Genomic DNA, 13,149 nt, shown 5'->3' with positions numbered 1-13,149 from the left:
TGTGATAGCATGTTAATGACACCTTCCCACTGATTTGTTAATGATTAAGATTTGACAAAAAGGGTGGTAATTGGCTGGTTTGGAATGGTTCAGCTTTTTGTATACAGGACATACCTGGGCAATTTTCCACAATATTGGGTGGATGCCAGTGTTGTAGCTGTACTGGAACAGTTTGGCTTGGGGTGCATCCTGTTCTTTTTTAAAATGTTTCCAAAAGGGGCAATTTAGTGTGGCCGATCCACCTACCCTGCACATCTTTGGGTTTCGGGATGAGACCCATGCAGACACGGGGAGAATGTCCAAACTCCCTACAGACAGTGACCCGGGGCCGGGATTGAACCTGGGTCCACTGTGCCGTGTGGCAGCATTGCTAACCATGAGGCACATCCTATTCTGAAGCACAAATCTTCAGTATTATTGCCAAATGCTGTCAGGCCCATAGCCTTTGCAGCATCCAGTGCCTTCAGCTGTTTCTTAATATCATATCGAATGAATTGGCTGAAGATTGTCATCTGTGATGCTGGGTGACCTCCAGACGAGATCAAGATCGATTATCCACCGGGCACTTGTTGCTGAAGATGGCTGCAATTTTAGTTTTTTATTCATTTTTACAGGATTGGACTTGGTTGATTAGGCCAGCATTTATTGCCCATCCCTAATTGCCCTTATGAATGCGATAGTGACTGCCTTCTTGAACTGCTGCAGTGCATGTGGGTACACCCACTGTGCTATTAGGGAAGGAGTTCCAGAATTTTCACCCAGCGACAGTGAAGGAATGGCGATACATTTCAAAGTTGGGGTGGTGAGTACTTGGAGCGGAACTTCCAGGTGGTGTTATTCCATGTATCTACTGGCCTTGGCCTTCTAGATGATAGTGATTGTGGGTTTGGAAGGTGCTGCCTAAGGAGCATTGGTGAGTGCCTGCACTGCATCTTGATGGTATATACTGCTGCTGTGCATCGGTGGTAGAGGGAGTGAATGTTTCTCGAAGCGAGGGGATTCAATCAAGCGGGCTCCTTTTCCTCGAGCTTCTTGAGTGTTGTTAGAGCTGCACTTGTCCAGGCAAGTGGGGATTATGCCATCACACTTCTGACTTGTGCCTTGTAGATGGTGGACAGACTTTGGGTGTCAGGGGCTGAGTTACCTGCTGCAGGATTCCTAGCCTCTGACCATTTGTAGCTACAGTATTTATATGGCTGGTCCAGTTCAGTTTCTGGTCAGTGATAACCCGCTGCCAGGATGTTGATAATGGGGGCTTCAGTGATGGAAATGCCTTTGAATGTCAAAGGACGATTGTTTGATTCTCTCTTATTGGAGTTGGTCTTTGCCTAGCACTTGGTGTGGCGTGGATGTTACTTGCCACTTGTCAGCTCAAGCTTGGATATTGTCTAGGTCTTGCTGCATTTGCATGTGGTCTGCTTCAGTGTCTGAGGAGTTGCTAGTGGTGCTGAACATTGTGCAATCATCAGCAAGCATACCCACATCTGACCTTGTGTTGGAAGGAAGGTCATTGATGAAGCAGCTGAAGATGCTTTGGCCTAGGACACTACCCTGAGGAACTCCTGCAGTGAAGTCCCAGAACTGAGATGGCAGATCTCCAACAACCATAACCATCTTCCTTTGTGTTAGGTTAGATTCATTCTTGCCTCCTCTCTGGAGCACTTTTTCCATGTTTGAAACAAGGCTATTAAGGAGGTCAGGAGCCGAGTGATACTGGTGGAACCCAAACTGTTGATGACCCCTTCCATCACTTTACTGATGGTTGAAGGTAAACTGATAGGGCAGTAATTGGCCGGTTTGGATTTGTCTTGCTTTTTGTGTACAGGACATACGTGGGCAATTTTCCACATTGCCAGGTAGATGCCAGTGTTGTAGCTGTACTGGAACAGCTTGCCTAGGGACGTGGCAAGTCCTGGAGCACAAGCCTCCAGGACTATTGCCAGAATATTGTCAAGGCCCTTAGCCTTTGCAGTATCCAGTGCCGTCCGCCATTTCTTGATATGCGGAGTGAATCGAATTGGCTGAAGACTGGCATCTGTGATGCTGAGGACCTCTGAAGGAAACCGAGATTGATCATCCACTCAACACTTCTGGTTGAAGATTATTGCAATGCTTCAGCCTTGCCTTTTGCACAGATGTGCTGGGCTCCTCCGTCATTGAGGATATGGGGATATTTGTGGAGCCTTGTCCTCCAATGAGTTGTTTAATTATCCACCCCAATTCACGACTCTATGTCGTGACAGGACCGCAGAGCTTAGATTTGATCCATTGGTTGTGGGATCACTTGGTTCTATCATTTTCTGCATATGTTGTTTGGCACACAAGTTGTCCTGTGTTGTGCTTCAGCTTTGTCTTTTGCATTAATTTTCTGGGCGCCCCCATCGTTGAGGATGAGGCTACTTATGGTACCTCCTTCTCTTAGTTGTTTAATTACCCATCACCATTTAAAAAATATATATATTTTTATTCGAGACATTTTCACTTGTATGCACAAATATCAGAAAAACAAAACAACTCGATAAACAACCATAACCCGCCTGCCCATGCAACCACGTCCCGGCTTTCCCATTTTAACTCCCCCCCCCCCCCCCCTCCCTTGCTGACCCCTCAATCCTGAAAGAAATTAATAAACGCTTCTTTCTCCGGTAAACCGCTCTGCTGACCCTTGCAGAGTGAACTTGACCTTTTCCAGCCTCCGGATTTCTGCCAGTGGGCCCGAGGATTCCCCCTCTGCGCGTACTTTTTTTCTGCTGCAGTCGATGTGCAGGAGGCGAAAGCTATCGGCCGCTCGGCCCCGTTCTCCATCTTGTGGGACAAGACGGCCCCAATACCATAGGGGGATGCATCACATGTGACGAGCAAAGGCTTTCCAGGATCATAGTGGGTTAGTAACCCGGACAACGACAATTGTTGTTTTACCCGCCAGAAAGCGGTCCCTTGCGGCTGACCCCAAACCCAGGTGTGATTCTTCTTTAGCAGAAGGTGAAGTGGGGCCAGCGTAGTTGCCAGATTGGGGAGGAACTTCCCGTAATAGTTTGTGCGACGTAAACAGACTCCAGCCTCCGAAAAGCGTCTAAGGACAGCCTCCAAATTTTCCAAATGTTCCTGCTCCGACGTCCCTGTGATCAAAATGTCATCTAAGTAGACAGCAACACGCGGTAAACCTCTCAAAATGCCCTCCATAATGTGTTGAAAAATAGCGCAGGCAGAGGATACTCCAAAGGGCAAACATATATTCATACAAGCCCCGATGTGTATTAATCGTTACATATGGCCGGGAGGCAGGGTCCAGCTCCAACTGTAGGTAGGCGTAACTCGTATCTAATTTTGTGACCGAGAGTCCGCCTGCAAGCTTCGCGTAGAGTTCCTCTATGCGAGGCATTGGGTATCGGTCGAGTCGGGAAGCCGTATTCACTAAGTTTATAGTCTCCGCACAAGCGAACTGTGGCATCTGGCTTCATTACAGATACAATTGGTGCTGCCCAGTCAGCGAAACGGACGGGCCTAATAATACCCGAAGTCTCCAAAAGAGTGAGCTCCCCTTCTACCTTCTTGAGCAAGGCATAAGGCACCAGGCGCTCCCGGAAATAGCATGGTGTGGCTCCTGGTTCGACTTGGATACGGGCTACGGCCCCTTTTATTTTCCCCAAACCGGGCTGGAATACATCTGGGTATCATCCTAGCACCTCTGAACCCTCCAGAAACTGTTTGGAGGATGTGCTGCCACTGAAACCGCGAATGGTGCAACCAGTCCCGACCCAACAGGCTGGGTCCATGGCTGCGCACCACGGTAAGTGAGAAACGCCCCTCCTGGTGTCCATGAAGAACAGGGGTCATCGTAGTTCCTGCAATGTCCAATGGTTCCCCCGTGTAGGTGGCCAACCTGGCCTGTGTGTCGGTTAATGTAAGGGTCTGTATACCCTGCTTGATGCGGTCGAATGTCCTCTGGGCGATCACGGAGACCGCTGTGCGAGTGTCCAACTCTATCTCAAGTGGGTGACCATTGACCCGTACTGTCACCTTAATGGGGGCCACACGGGGAGCTGCCACACAATGCAGCTGCAGGCAGTTGTCCTCCGCCTCCACGTCCTCGGGGGTAGTCGCCGCAGGTTCATCCAAATGGAAGGTACGGCCCCTGGGCTAGCCCCAGTTTCGGTCGGAACTACGGCGCCTCGCGACGGGGTCGGCGCCTACAAGTCTGACACGGACATGGCTCCTCATCCATTGGTTCTGGAGAAGGCTCCCTTCGGGGAGGAATGTCCGACGGCCACTGGCGTCGATCCGGACATCGCCTCGCCCAAGGTACCACAGGGGTGCAGGGGGACGCTTTCGGACGGAAGGGGTTGCGCCCCGAGGCATGCACCTCCATTCCCTGTAGCTCCTGCGCTCCTCGTTCTGCGCTCTCTCGGGACAATACTATTTGAATGGCCGGTTGAAAAGTCAATGTTGGCTCAGCTAACAACTTTCTGTGGGTGGCCGCATTGTTAATGCCGCAAACCAAACGGTCGCGTAACATTTCTGACAAGGTCTCACCATAGTCACAGTACTCCGTAATCCTGCGTAGCCTGGATAGAAAGTCGGCAAGAGATTCTCCTGGGGTCCTCTCAGCGGTATTAAACCGGTAACATTGGACTATCGTGGATGGGGTTGGGTTAAAATGTTGCCCCACTAAGTTCACAAGTTCATCAAACGTTTTGGTGTCTGGCGCAGCTGGGTACATAAGGCTCCTAATCACCCCAAACATATGAGGGCCGCAGGCAGTGAGCAATACGACCACCTGGCGCTCGTTTTCGGTGATGATGTTTGCCCGGAAATAGTAATGCATCCGTTGTGCGTACTGGTTCCAGCTTTCCAGCGCAGCATCAAAAACATCCAAACGTCCATACAGAGGCATGGAAAACAACTTCCAACCTGTATCCAATAAAAATCCAGGGAGGTGGCTTCAGCAGTGTAGATAGCTATTCACTTTAACCCTCGTCGCCAGTTTTGAGTGCCATGAAGAATCCAGCACAAGTTTTAAGGACACAAAGAAATAACATTTATTTACAATAACATATACATATACAACAGCAGCAGCAACTTCCCTTGCTGCTCACTCCTCTCTCTTTGCTGGTTCCAAACTGGCCAGCTCTATTTATGCAGGGCGTGTGCTAATGATTTCTCCGCCCCCCCTCATTGAGGAAGCTCATACTCCCATAGGATTGTGGGATTGTCATTAGTCCCCAGCCAGTGGTAAGCAGGCAGGTTATAACACTAGCCCAAACTCCATCTGAAGCCTCTGCCTCTCCTCCAACAGCCCTGCCTCTAGTGCCTCTGAATACCTCATGTCCATCTTCAAAATCTCATCCACAAGCCTTGTCCAGTCCTCCCGCCCCAACTTCTCCCTACGCACCCGAATTTAAATAAATTCTCCTCTAACTACAGTCATAAATGCCTCGCACAACATAACAGCTCTGACCTCTTTCGTGTCATTCAACTTCACGTAGTCTCAAATGGCAGCGGGCACCCCCTCAGACTCCCACACCTAGATTGCACTGCGGCCAGTGAAACTCTTTCCAACCCCCCCCCCCCCCCCCCCCCCCCCCACACACACAGCCACCCGCAAATCCACCCAGTGCAGCGCATGGTCAGAAACTACAATCGACGAATACTCTGAGCCGACCACCCTCGCCAGCAGCACCTTGTCTATCACAAAAAAAGTAACTCCAGGCACTAGAGGCAGGGCTGTTGGAGGAGAGGCAGAGGCTCCAGATGGAGTTTGGGCTTGTGTTTTTTCACCTGCCTGCTTACCACTGGCTGGGGACTAATGACAATCCCACAATCCTATGGGAGTATGAGCTTCCTCAATGAGGGGGGGCGGAGAAAAGTACACCCAGTGGACATGAGAGAAATATGAAAACTTCTTTGCCCTCTGCCTCCCAAACCTCCATGTGTCAAACCGCCCCCCCCCCCCCCCTCCCCATGCACCCCATGATCATCCTCGACGACATGGGACTCGACCGGTCCAAGCTTGGATCTATGTCCGTGTTAAAATCATCCCCCATAATCAACCATTGCGAGTCCAAAGTCCGGAATCTTCCCCAACAGCTGCTTCATAAAATCCATATCATCCCAATTCGGGGCATAACATTTACCAGAACCATCTCATTCGTTCCAGCTTTCCGCTAACTATCACATACGCACCCCCCCCCCCCCCCCCCCCCCCGGGATCAGCCACAATGCTCCCCACCTCGAACGCAACTCTCTACAAAGAGTAACAAAAGGCACACTCCCTATCATTGCTGCCCCACCAAGATCTGCCCCGGAATACCCACCCCCAGACACAAAAGCACACAAAACACTTCCAGAGTTCAATGTCCTCACACTCCTCCCAGTCCATTGTCCCTCAAAGTCCTTTTCCTCCTATGGCGTGTCAAAATTAAGCTCCTGTTTCTGAAAAGTCACCCACAAGTCACTCCAAACCTCACCGCCTTCTCAAAGAGGAAGTTGAACCTGGCCCCCCTCTTCGCCAACTCCGCAGCCAGGTCTTGGTAGACCCAGAGCTCACTCCCTTCCCAGGTACACTTCTTGGTCTGCCTCGCCCATCGTAGGATTTTACGATTATTAAAAGCGATGCAGCCGTATGGGCTGAGGGAGGTGGTGGATGGTATGGGGGCGACGCAAGCGGGGAAGGCCCCGGGGTTGGACGGGTTTCACCGTGCTGCCCCCGTGACATTCCTGCGCCTTTTACTATACCCTTCGGGCGGGGAAAAATGAAAAAAAAATCCACCTAGAATGAGACCCACCAAATGTGCGTCCACTCACTCCATGACCGCCACTGGAAGTTTCGCCCACCACCATTCATGACTGGACTAGCTTTCCTAGCTTTCTCTTGCTGGAGGGCATGAAGAAGAGGGATCAATTTAAAGTCTAAATCCAGCAACATGCCAAGAAAGCAGCACGGTGGCACAGTGGTTAGCACTGCTGCATTACAGCGTCAGGAACCTGGGTTCAATTTTTGTCTTGGATGACTATCTCTGTGGCGTTTGCATGTTCTCCTTGTGTCTGCATGGATTTCCTCTAAGTACTCCGGTTTCGTCCCACAGTCTATAGGTGTGCAAGTTAGGTGGATTGGCCATATCAAATTGCCCCTTAGTGTCCAGAGATGTGCAGGTTAGGTGGGATTGTAGGGATAGAGGGTCCTCTTTCGGGGGGTCAGTGCAGGCTCGATGGGCCGAATGGCCTTCTGCACTGTAGCGATTACATGAACACTATCAATGGAAACATTTGCAAGGAGCAAATTTCCCAGCGAGTTGTATATGTCCTTTGGGCAGTATAATGATTATTACTACTGTCTAGTCTGTATATATTACATCCAGAATATAATTAAAATCTTGCACTGTGCACATTTCCTATCTGCTATCAATATTTTTGTTTTTGTCAGACTTTTTTTGTTAACCGTAAGACTGTTATAAACGTCTGTTATGAAATGTTTCTCGCAGCTAGTCATAAGACTGATCACTGCCAGCCTCCCAGACGGTCTCGGTCCACTGCAGTTTGCCTATCACCGCAACAGGTCCACAGCAGATGCCATCTCCCTGGCTGTACAATTAACACTCAAACACCTCAACAACAAGGACACCTATGTAAGACTGCTGTTCATCGACTACAGCTCCGCCTTCAACACCATTATCCCGACAAGACTAATAACCAAACTCCGCAATCTTGGACTTGACCCCTCCCTATGCAGCTGGATCATCGACTTCCTCACCAACAGTCCGCAATCTGTCAGGATAGGCAACAGCACCTCCTCCACAATAGTCCTCAACACTGGGGTCCTGCAAGGATGTGTGCTCAGTCCTTTACTGTACTCCCTGTACACACACGACTGTGCAACAACATTAACTCTAACTCAATCTATTTTTTGCGATGATACGACTGTGGTGGGCCGGATCTCAAACAACGACGAATCAGACTACAGGAGGGAGATAAATCACTTGGTTGGATGGTGTACCGAAAACAACCTCTCTCTAAATGTTGGAAAGACCAAGGAACCGATCATCGACTTCAGGAAGCATGGCACGATACACACTCCTGTCTGCATCAATGGCTTTGAAGTGGCGATGGTCAATAGCTTTAAGTTCCTGGGGGTCACCATCACCAACAGTCTGTTCTGGTCCACGCACATTGATGCTACAGTCAAGAAAGCCCAACAACGTCTCTACTTCCTACGGAAGCTAAAGAAATTTGGCATGTCTGCATCGACTCTCTCAGACTTCTACAGATGTGCGATAGAGAGCATCCTATCCGGCTGCATCACAGCCTGGTATGGCAATTGCTCGGTCCAAGATTGCAAGAAACTGCAGTGTGGTGAACTCAGCCCAACGCATCACACCAACGCATCACACAAGCTTGCCACTCCCACATTGATTCTGTATACACCAATCGCTGCCTCAGGAAGGCAGAGACAGCATTATCAGAGACCCCTCCCACCCAGGCACTGCCTTCTTCCAGACCCTTCCATCCAGGCAGAAGAAGTCCCGCACATCTAGACATAGGGTCAGCTTCTTCCCCACAGTTACAAGACTCCTCAACGACTCCCCCTCGGCCTGATCTGTTCCCTGTAAGAACACTATTCACGATGCCCTATGCTGCTCTTGCTCATGTATTTGCTTTGTTTGGCCCCTTGTTCCGTACTGTAACCAATCCCTGTTTTGTCGATGCACCATTTGACAATGTTCTCTGTTGATTATTCTTTTGTCTACTATGTACGTACTGTGTACGTTCCCTCGGCCGCAGAAAAATACTTTTCACTGTACTTCGGTACATGTGACAATAAATCAAATCAATTCCTATGTCTATTTTTGTAATGGAAACTGTCTAAGGAAACTGTAATTACAGCACTGAGCCACTAGTTACACTGGCATAACAGAGATAAGGGAACAGCATGTAATCTTCCAATTCGGCACTCCACAATTTTCTTGACACAATATTGAGTTCAGCAATTTCAGGCGATATTCTCTGCCCCCATTTTGTTTCCTTTTTCTTTGCAGATCATGGTTTTACTTTTGCTTTGCTTTCAAATAGCAGCTGTTCAGCTTTCATCAGTCTTCCATTTGCACCTCCTCTGGACTCAACATTTGATGCTTTACTTGTCCCATCAGCAATTCCTTTGGCACTTCACCACTAATTATTTGGTCATTTAATCTCTCCTGACTTCCACACTGCCACAGACCTTCACCTTTGTTCTTCTTCCAACCCCCTTTCACTTGCTCAAAACCTCTGACATTTATAACTTGTTGATAAAGATTACTGCCTGCGTCTCTCCACAGGTGCTGCCTGACCGGCTGAATATTTCCAGCATTTTTTGTTCTTATTCTCTCTAGTTGTTTTTTGTGCATAACCAGTCGTTGCATTTTGCAGTATATTCTGGATTGCCGCAAATCCACACAGTTTGGTGGGAAACATTGGTCCCAAGCAACTCTACTTCTCTCCTTCACAACTAATGATACATTTTGCTAAGTATTTGAAAATTACATTATCTATGATTTTATAATAGCCCTGCAATTATACTTTGCCTTCTTATTTTGGCTTCATCTAAAACCCACATTTGATCTTGTTTGTGTAATTCCATGGGAGATTGATCACTTTTTAATTGCTATTTATTCTTAAATGCAGACTAACACCAAGAGATGACTACGCTGAGGAACACACACTACCAACTAGCTGTGTCCTTGTGCCCCACTATCAACGGCCCAGTAGTAGCAAGAGTACTGCATCTCTTCTTGTGCATGCATTACCGGACTTCAGCAAAATTGAAGACCCTGAGAACAATGACTCAAATGCTTGACAGTGTTTGATTTGTTTGGTGGCCTCGTGTGTCTTTGTATTTTGACTGCAGCACATGCTTTCTGAACTTGGCATTCATAACACTTAATTTTAATTTTGTGAATTTGTTACTTTTTTTTAAAAAAGAGTTTAAATGCACTGCAGGTATGCATCGTAAATAGTTTGAACTTGAGTAAGTTAATGTTTTGATATTATTGGACCATTACTATAAAATAATGTGCTTGGAACCATTTTTTTACACTTCCAGGCAACGTTTTTTGATACTGTACAGTCTCATGTGGTGATCCTCCATTTTTCAGATACTTTTGTGTAGGCGTTTAAGGGAGAGGGGAGAAGTTAAGTTTAACCAATATTTTGCCTTACTTTTGTGCTTTGTAAAGTAGACAGTGGCAGAAGTGTTCTTGAGCGTGGAATATTTTTTTGTTCAAACAAATGGTAGTTTAGAATGTAATTTTACATTGAGTAATGGTTATGTAATTAAGAAATCTGTAGTGTGCCTTGAAATATTGATGAGTGAGGTGTAACACTCCATATACAACTACTGTTGCAGCCATCATGTACTCTGCTCCAATAATTCTTGCATACACAACCATTACTGTAGTTGATGTAATAGAATTAAGTGTAATTTGTACAGGACCGGAGCAGAGACCAGGAGTGTAGAACCATTAGTCATTGAATATTGAACATGACAAGTTTAGAAGACTGTTACAAAGACATACTGGATCTTGAGATTTATAAATCGAGACAGAGTAGAAAAGCAAGGAAATTATGCTTAACATGAATTAAACAGGAGTTAGGCCAGCTGGGGTATTATGTTCAATTGTGGGCACCACACTTCGGGAAGGCCCGCGAGCAGATGTGTTGTTGGGGGGGGGGGGGGGATTTATTGGAATGGTACCTGGAATGAGGGAGTTCATTTACAATTAAACACTGAAACTGATTATTCTCCTTAAAGCATAAAGGAAAGATCTTTTTAAAAAATAAATTTAGATTACCTAATTCAATTTTTTCCAATTAAGGGACAATTTAACGTGGCCAATCAGCCTACCCTGCACATCTTTGGGTTGTTGGGCCGAAACCCTTGCAAACATGGGGATACTGTGCAAACTCCACACAGACAGTGACCCAGAGCCAGGATTGAACCTGGGACCTTGGCGCCGTAAGGCAGCAATGCTAACCACTGTGCCACCTTGCTGCTCCTGGGTAAAGGAAATATTTAATAAAGATGTTCAAAATTCTCAAGGTTGATAGTGTAAAAGAGATAAAAGTAAATAAACCATCTGTTTCCAATGACAAAAGGGTTGGTAATCGGAGGACACAAGTTTTAAGGTAATTGACAAAAGAACCAGAGGCAGCATGAGGAAAGAAAATTGTAGATCAAGAATGCACTGCCTGGAAGGGTGGTGGAAGCAGATTCAATAATGACTTTCATGATGAGCTCTGTTATCCCAGGAGCATTTTGGTTTTGCTTATTTTTGTATTTTAAGTTCATTTTTTTTTTGGAAAGATCAGGATAATATCCTGGTTCACTAATGGATTCCATTATTTTTTGTGCTGTTAACATTCTTTTTTCTGATGTGTAATGGCATCACATATGCAGATGTCATAAAACTCTGGCCTTTATCCAGAGGTAGAAAGGCAATACCCCTTTTCTACAAAAGATTTGCTTGTCCTGGATGGAACAGAAGAAGGTTGGTCAGCATTTGGTGGCTTTCTAGATTCCCCCAGAAACTTGTTTGCCATTTCTATCCAAAGTTTTCCCATATTTACATGGTATTTGCAGCTAGCCCAACAGGCTTATTTTTGTGCTGATACACAGGCGATGGGAATTCTTTGATTAAGGACTGAGAGTGATGTATCCAGCCAATAGCACAATGTCTTTCTGAGTCAGAAGGCTGTGGGTTCAAGTCCCACTCCAGCCACTTGAACACAAGTCAAGAGGAATAGCTGGAACACTGGGTTAGTATCCAGGAGGTAGGCATTTCTAGTGCTGCTTACTTCGAATAAGGGAAATATCTGTCTTGTTCACCATCTGGCTTGGGTCATTTTAATACAAGCCTCCCATTCTTCGTCTAACCCCATCAACAATTCCTTCTATAAACTTCTGGATTGTGTTTATCTGGTTTTTCCCTCTAATGCTAGTCAACTGAGCTGTTCCTAGTAGTAGCAAATTTCACATTCTAACCACTTTCTTGTTAAATAATTTCCTCATGAATTCCTTCGTGGATATCTTTGTATTTCTGGCCTGTAATTGTGACCTCACCAATAAGTGGAAACATTATCTTTATGTCCCAATCAAGCCCTTTCATTATCTTAAATCGGTTAACACCTCATTTATCTTTTTTTCTTAGAGAAGAGATCCCAGCCTGTTAATTTATTATTTCACAGGATGTGAGCATTGTTGGCTAGGCCAGCATTTACTACCTATCTCTGATTGTCTTCGAGGTGGTAGTGGTGAACTGCCTTCTTAAGCTGCTGCAGTCCATGTGGGGTAGGTACACCCACAGGGCTGTTAGGGTGAGACTTCAGGAATTTGATCCAGCCACAGTGAAGGAACAGCGATATAGTTCCAAGTCAGAATGGTGTATGTCTATGGATTGGGGATCTTCCAGGTGGTGGTGTTCCCATGCACCTTTAGCCCTTGTCCTTCTAGGTGGTAGCGGTCATGGCTTTGGGAGATGCTGCCTAAGGAACAAAGATACAAAGAAGAGTACAGCACAGGAACAAGCCCTTCGGCCTTACAAGCCGGCACCGATCATGATGCCTGTCTAAACTAAAACCTTCTGCACTTACAAGGGTCCATATCGATTCCCATCCTATTCATGTATTTGTCAAGGTGCCTCTTAAATGTCGCTATTGTATCACCTTATTGATTTGCTCCAGTGCATCTTGTAGATGGTACACGGCTGCTACTGTGCATTAGGGGTATAGAAAGTGAACGTTGAAGGTGGCTAATGGGATGCCAATGAAGCAGACTGCTTTGCCCTGGATAATGCCAAGCTTCTTGTGTTGCTATAAAATTCTATCGGAACGAGACAGGGTAGATGCAAGAAGGATGTTCCCGATGGTGGAGGTATCCAGAACCAGGGATCACAGTCTGAGGATACAGGGAAGACCATTTAGGACTGAGATGAGGATAAATCTCTTCACCCAGAGAGTGGTCGACCTGTGAATTCACTACCACAAAGCAATTGTAGCTAAAACATTGTATGTTTTCAAGGCGCAGTTCGATATTGCACTTTGGGTGAAGGGGGTCAAAGGATATGGTTGGGGGTGGGGGGGGAAATCAGGCAATTGTGTTGGATGATCAGCCATGACCAT

General features: G+C 46.7%; 1 protein-coding gene across 6 annotated transcripts in view; it reads left to right on the top strand.

The window, feature by feature from the left end:
* The window catches only part of LOC119972737 (frizzled-6-like), a 72,536-nt gene extending 60,047 nt beyond the window's left edge, over nucleotides 1-12,489 (top strand). For 3 of the 6 annotated variants that reach the window (XM_038810045.1, XM_038810046.1, XM_038810047.1), the window contains exon 6: nucleotides 9,658-12,489. In XM_038810045.1, the coding sequence (XP_038665973.1) occupies nucleotides 9,658-9,829 (172 nt within the window). In that variant the 3' untranslated portion in view covers nucleotides 9,830-12,489. The remainder of the gene's footprint in view (nucleotides 1-9,657) is intronic. The other 3 variants (XM_038810044.1, XM_038810042.1, XM_038810043.1) reach the window with 1 other exon arrangement.
* The last annotated feature ends 660 nt before the right edge of the window (nucleotides 12,490-13,149 follow it).

The sequence above is a fragment of the Scyliorhinus canicula genome, chromosome 10 (assembly GCF_902713615.1).
Source record: "Scyliorhinus canicula chromosome 10, sScyCan1.1, whole genome shotgun sequence".
NCBI lineage: Eukaryota > Metazoa > Chordata > Chondrichthyes > Carcharhiniformes > Scyliorhinidae > Scyliorhinus > Scyliorhinus canicula.
Note: the sequence above shows the minus strand (reverse complement) of the source record. Positions and strands in the feature narration are given on the sequence as shown.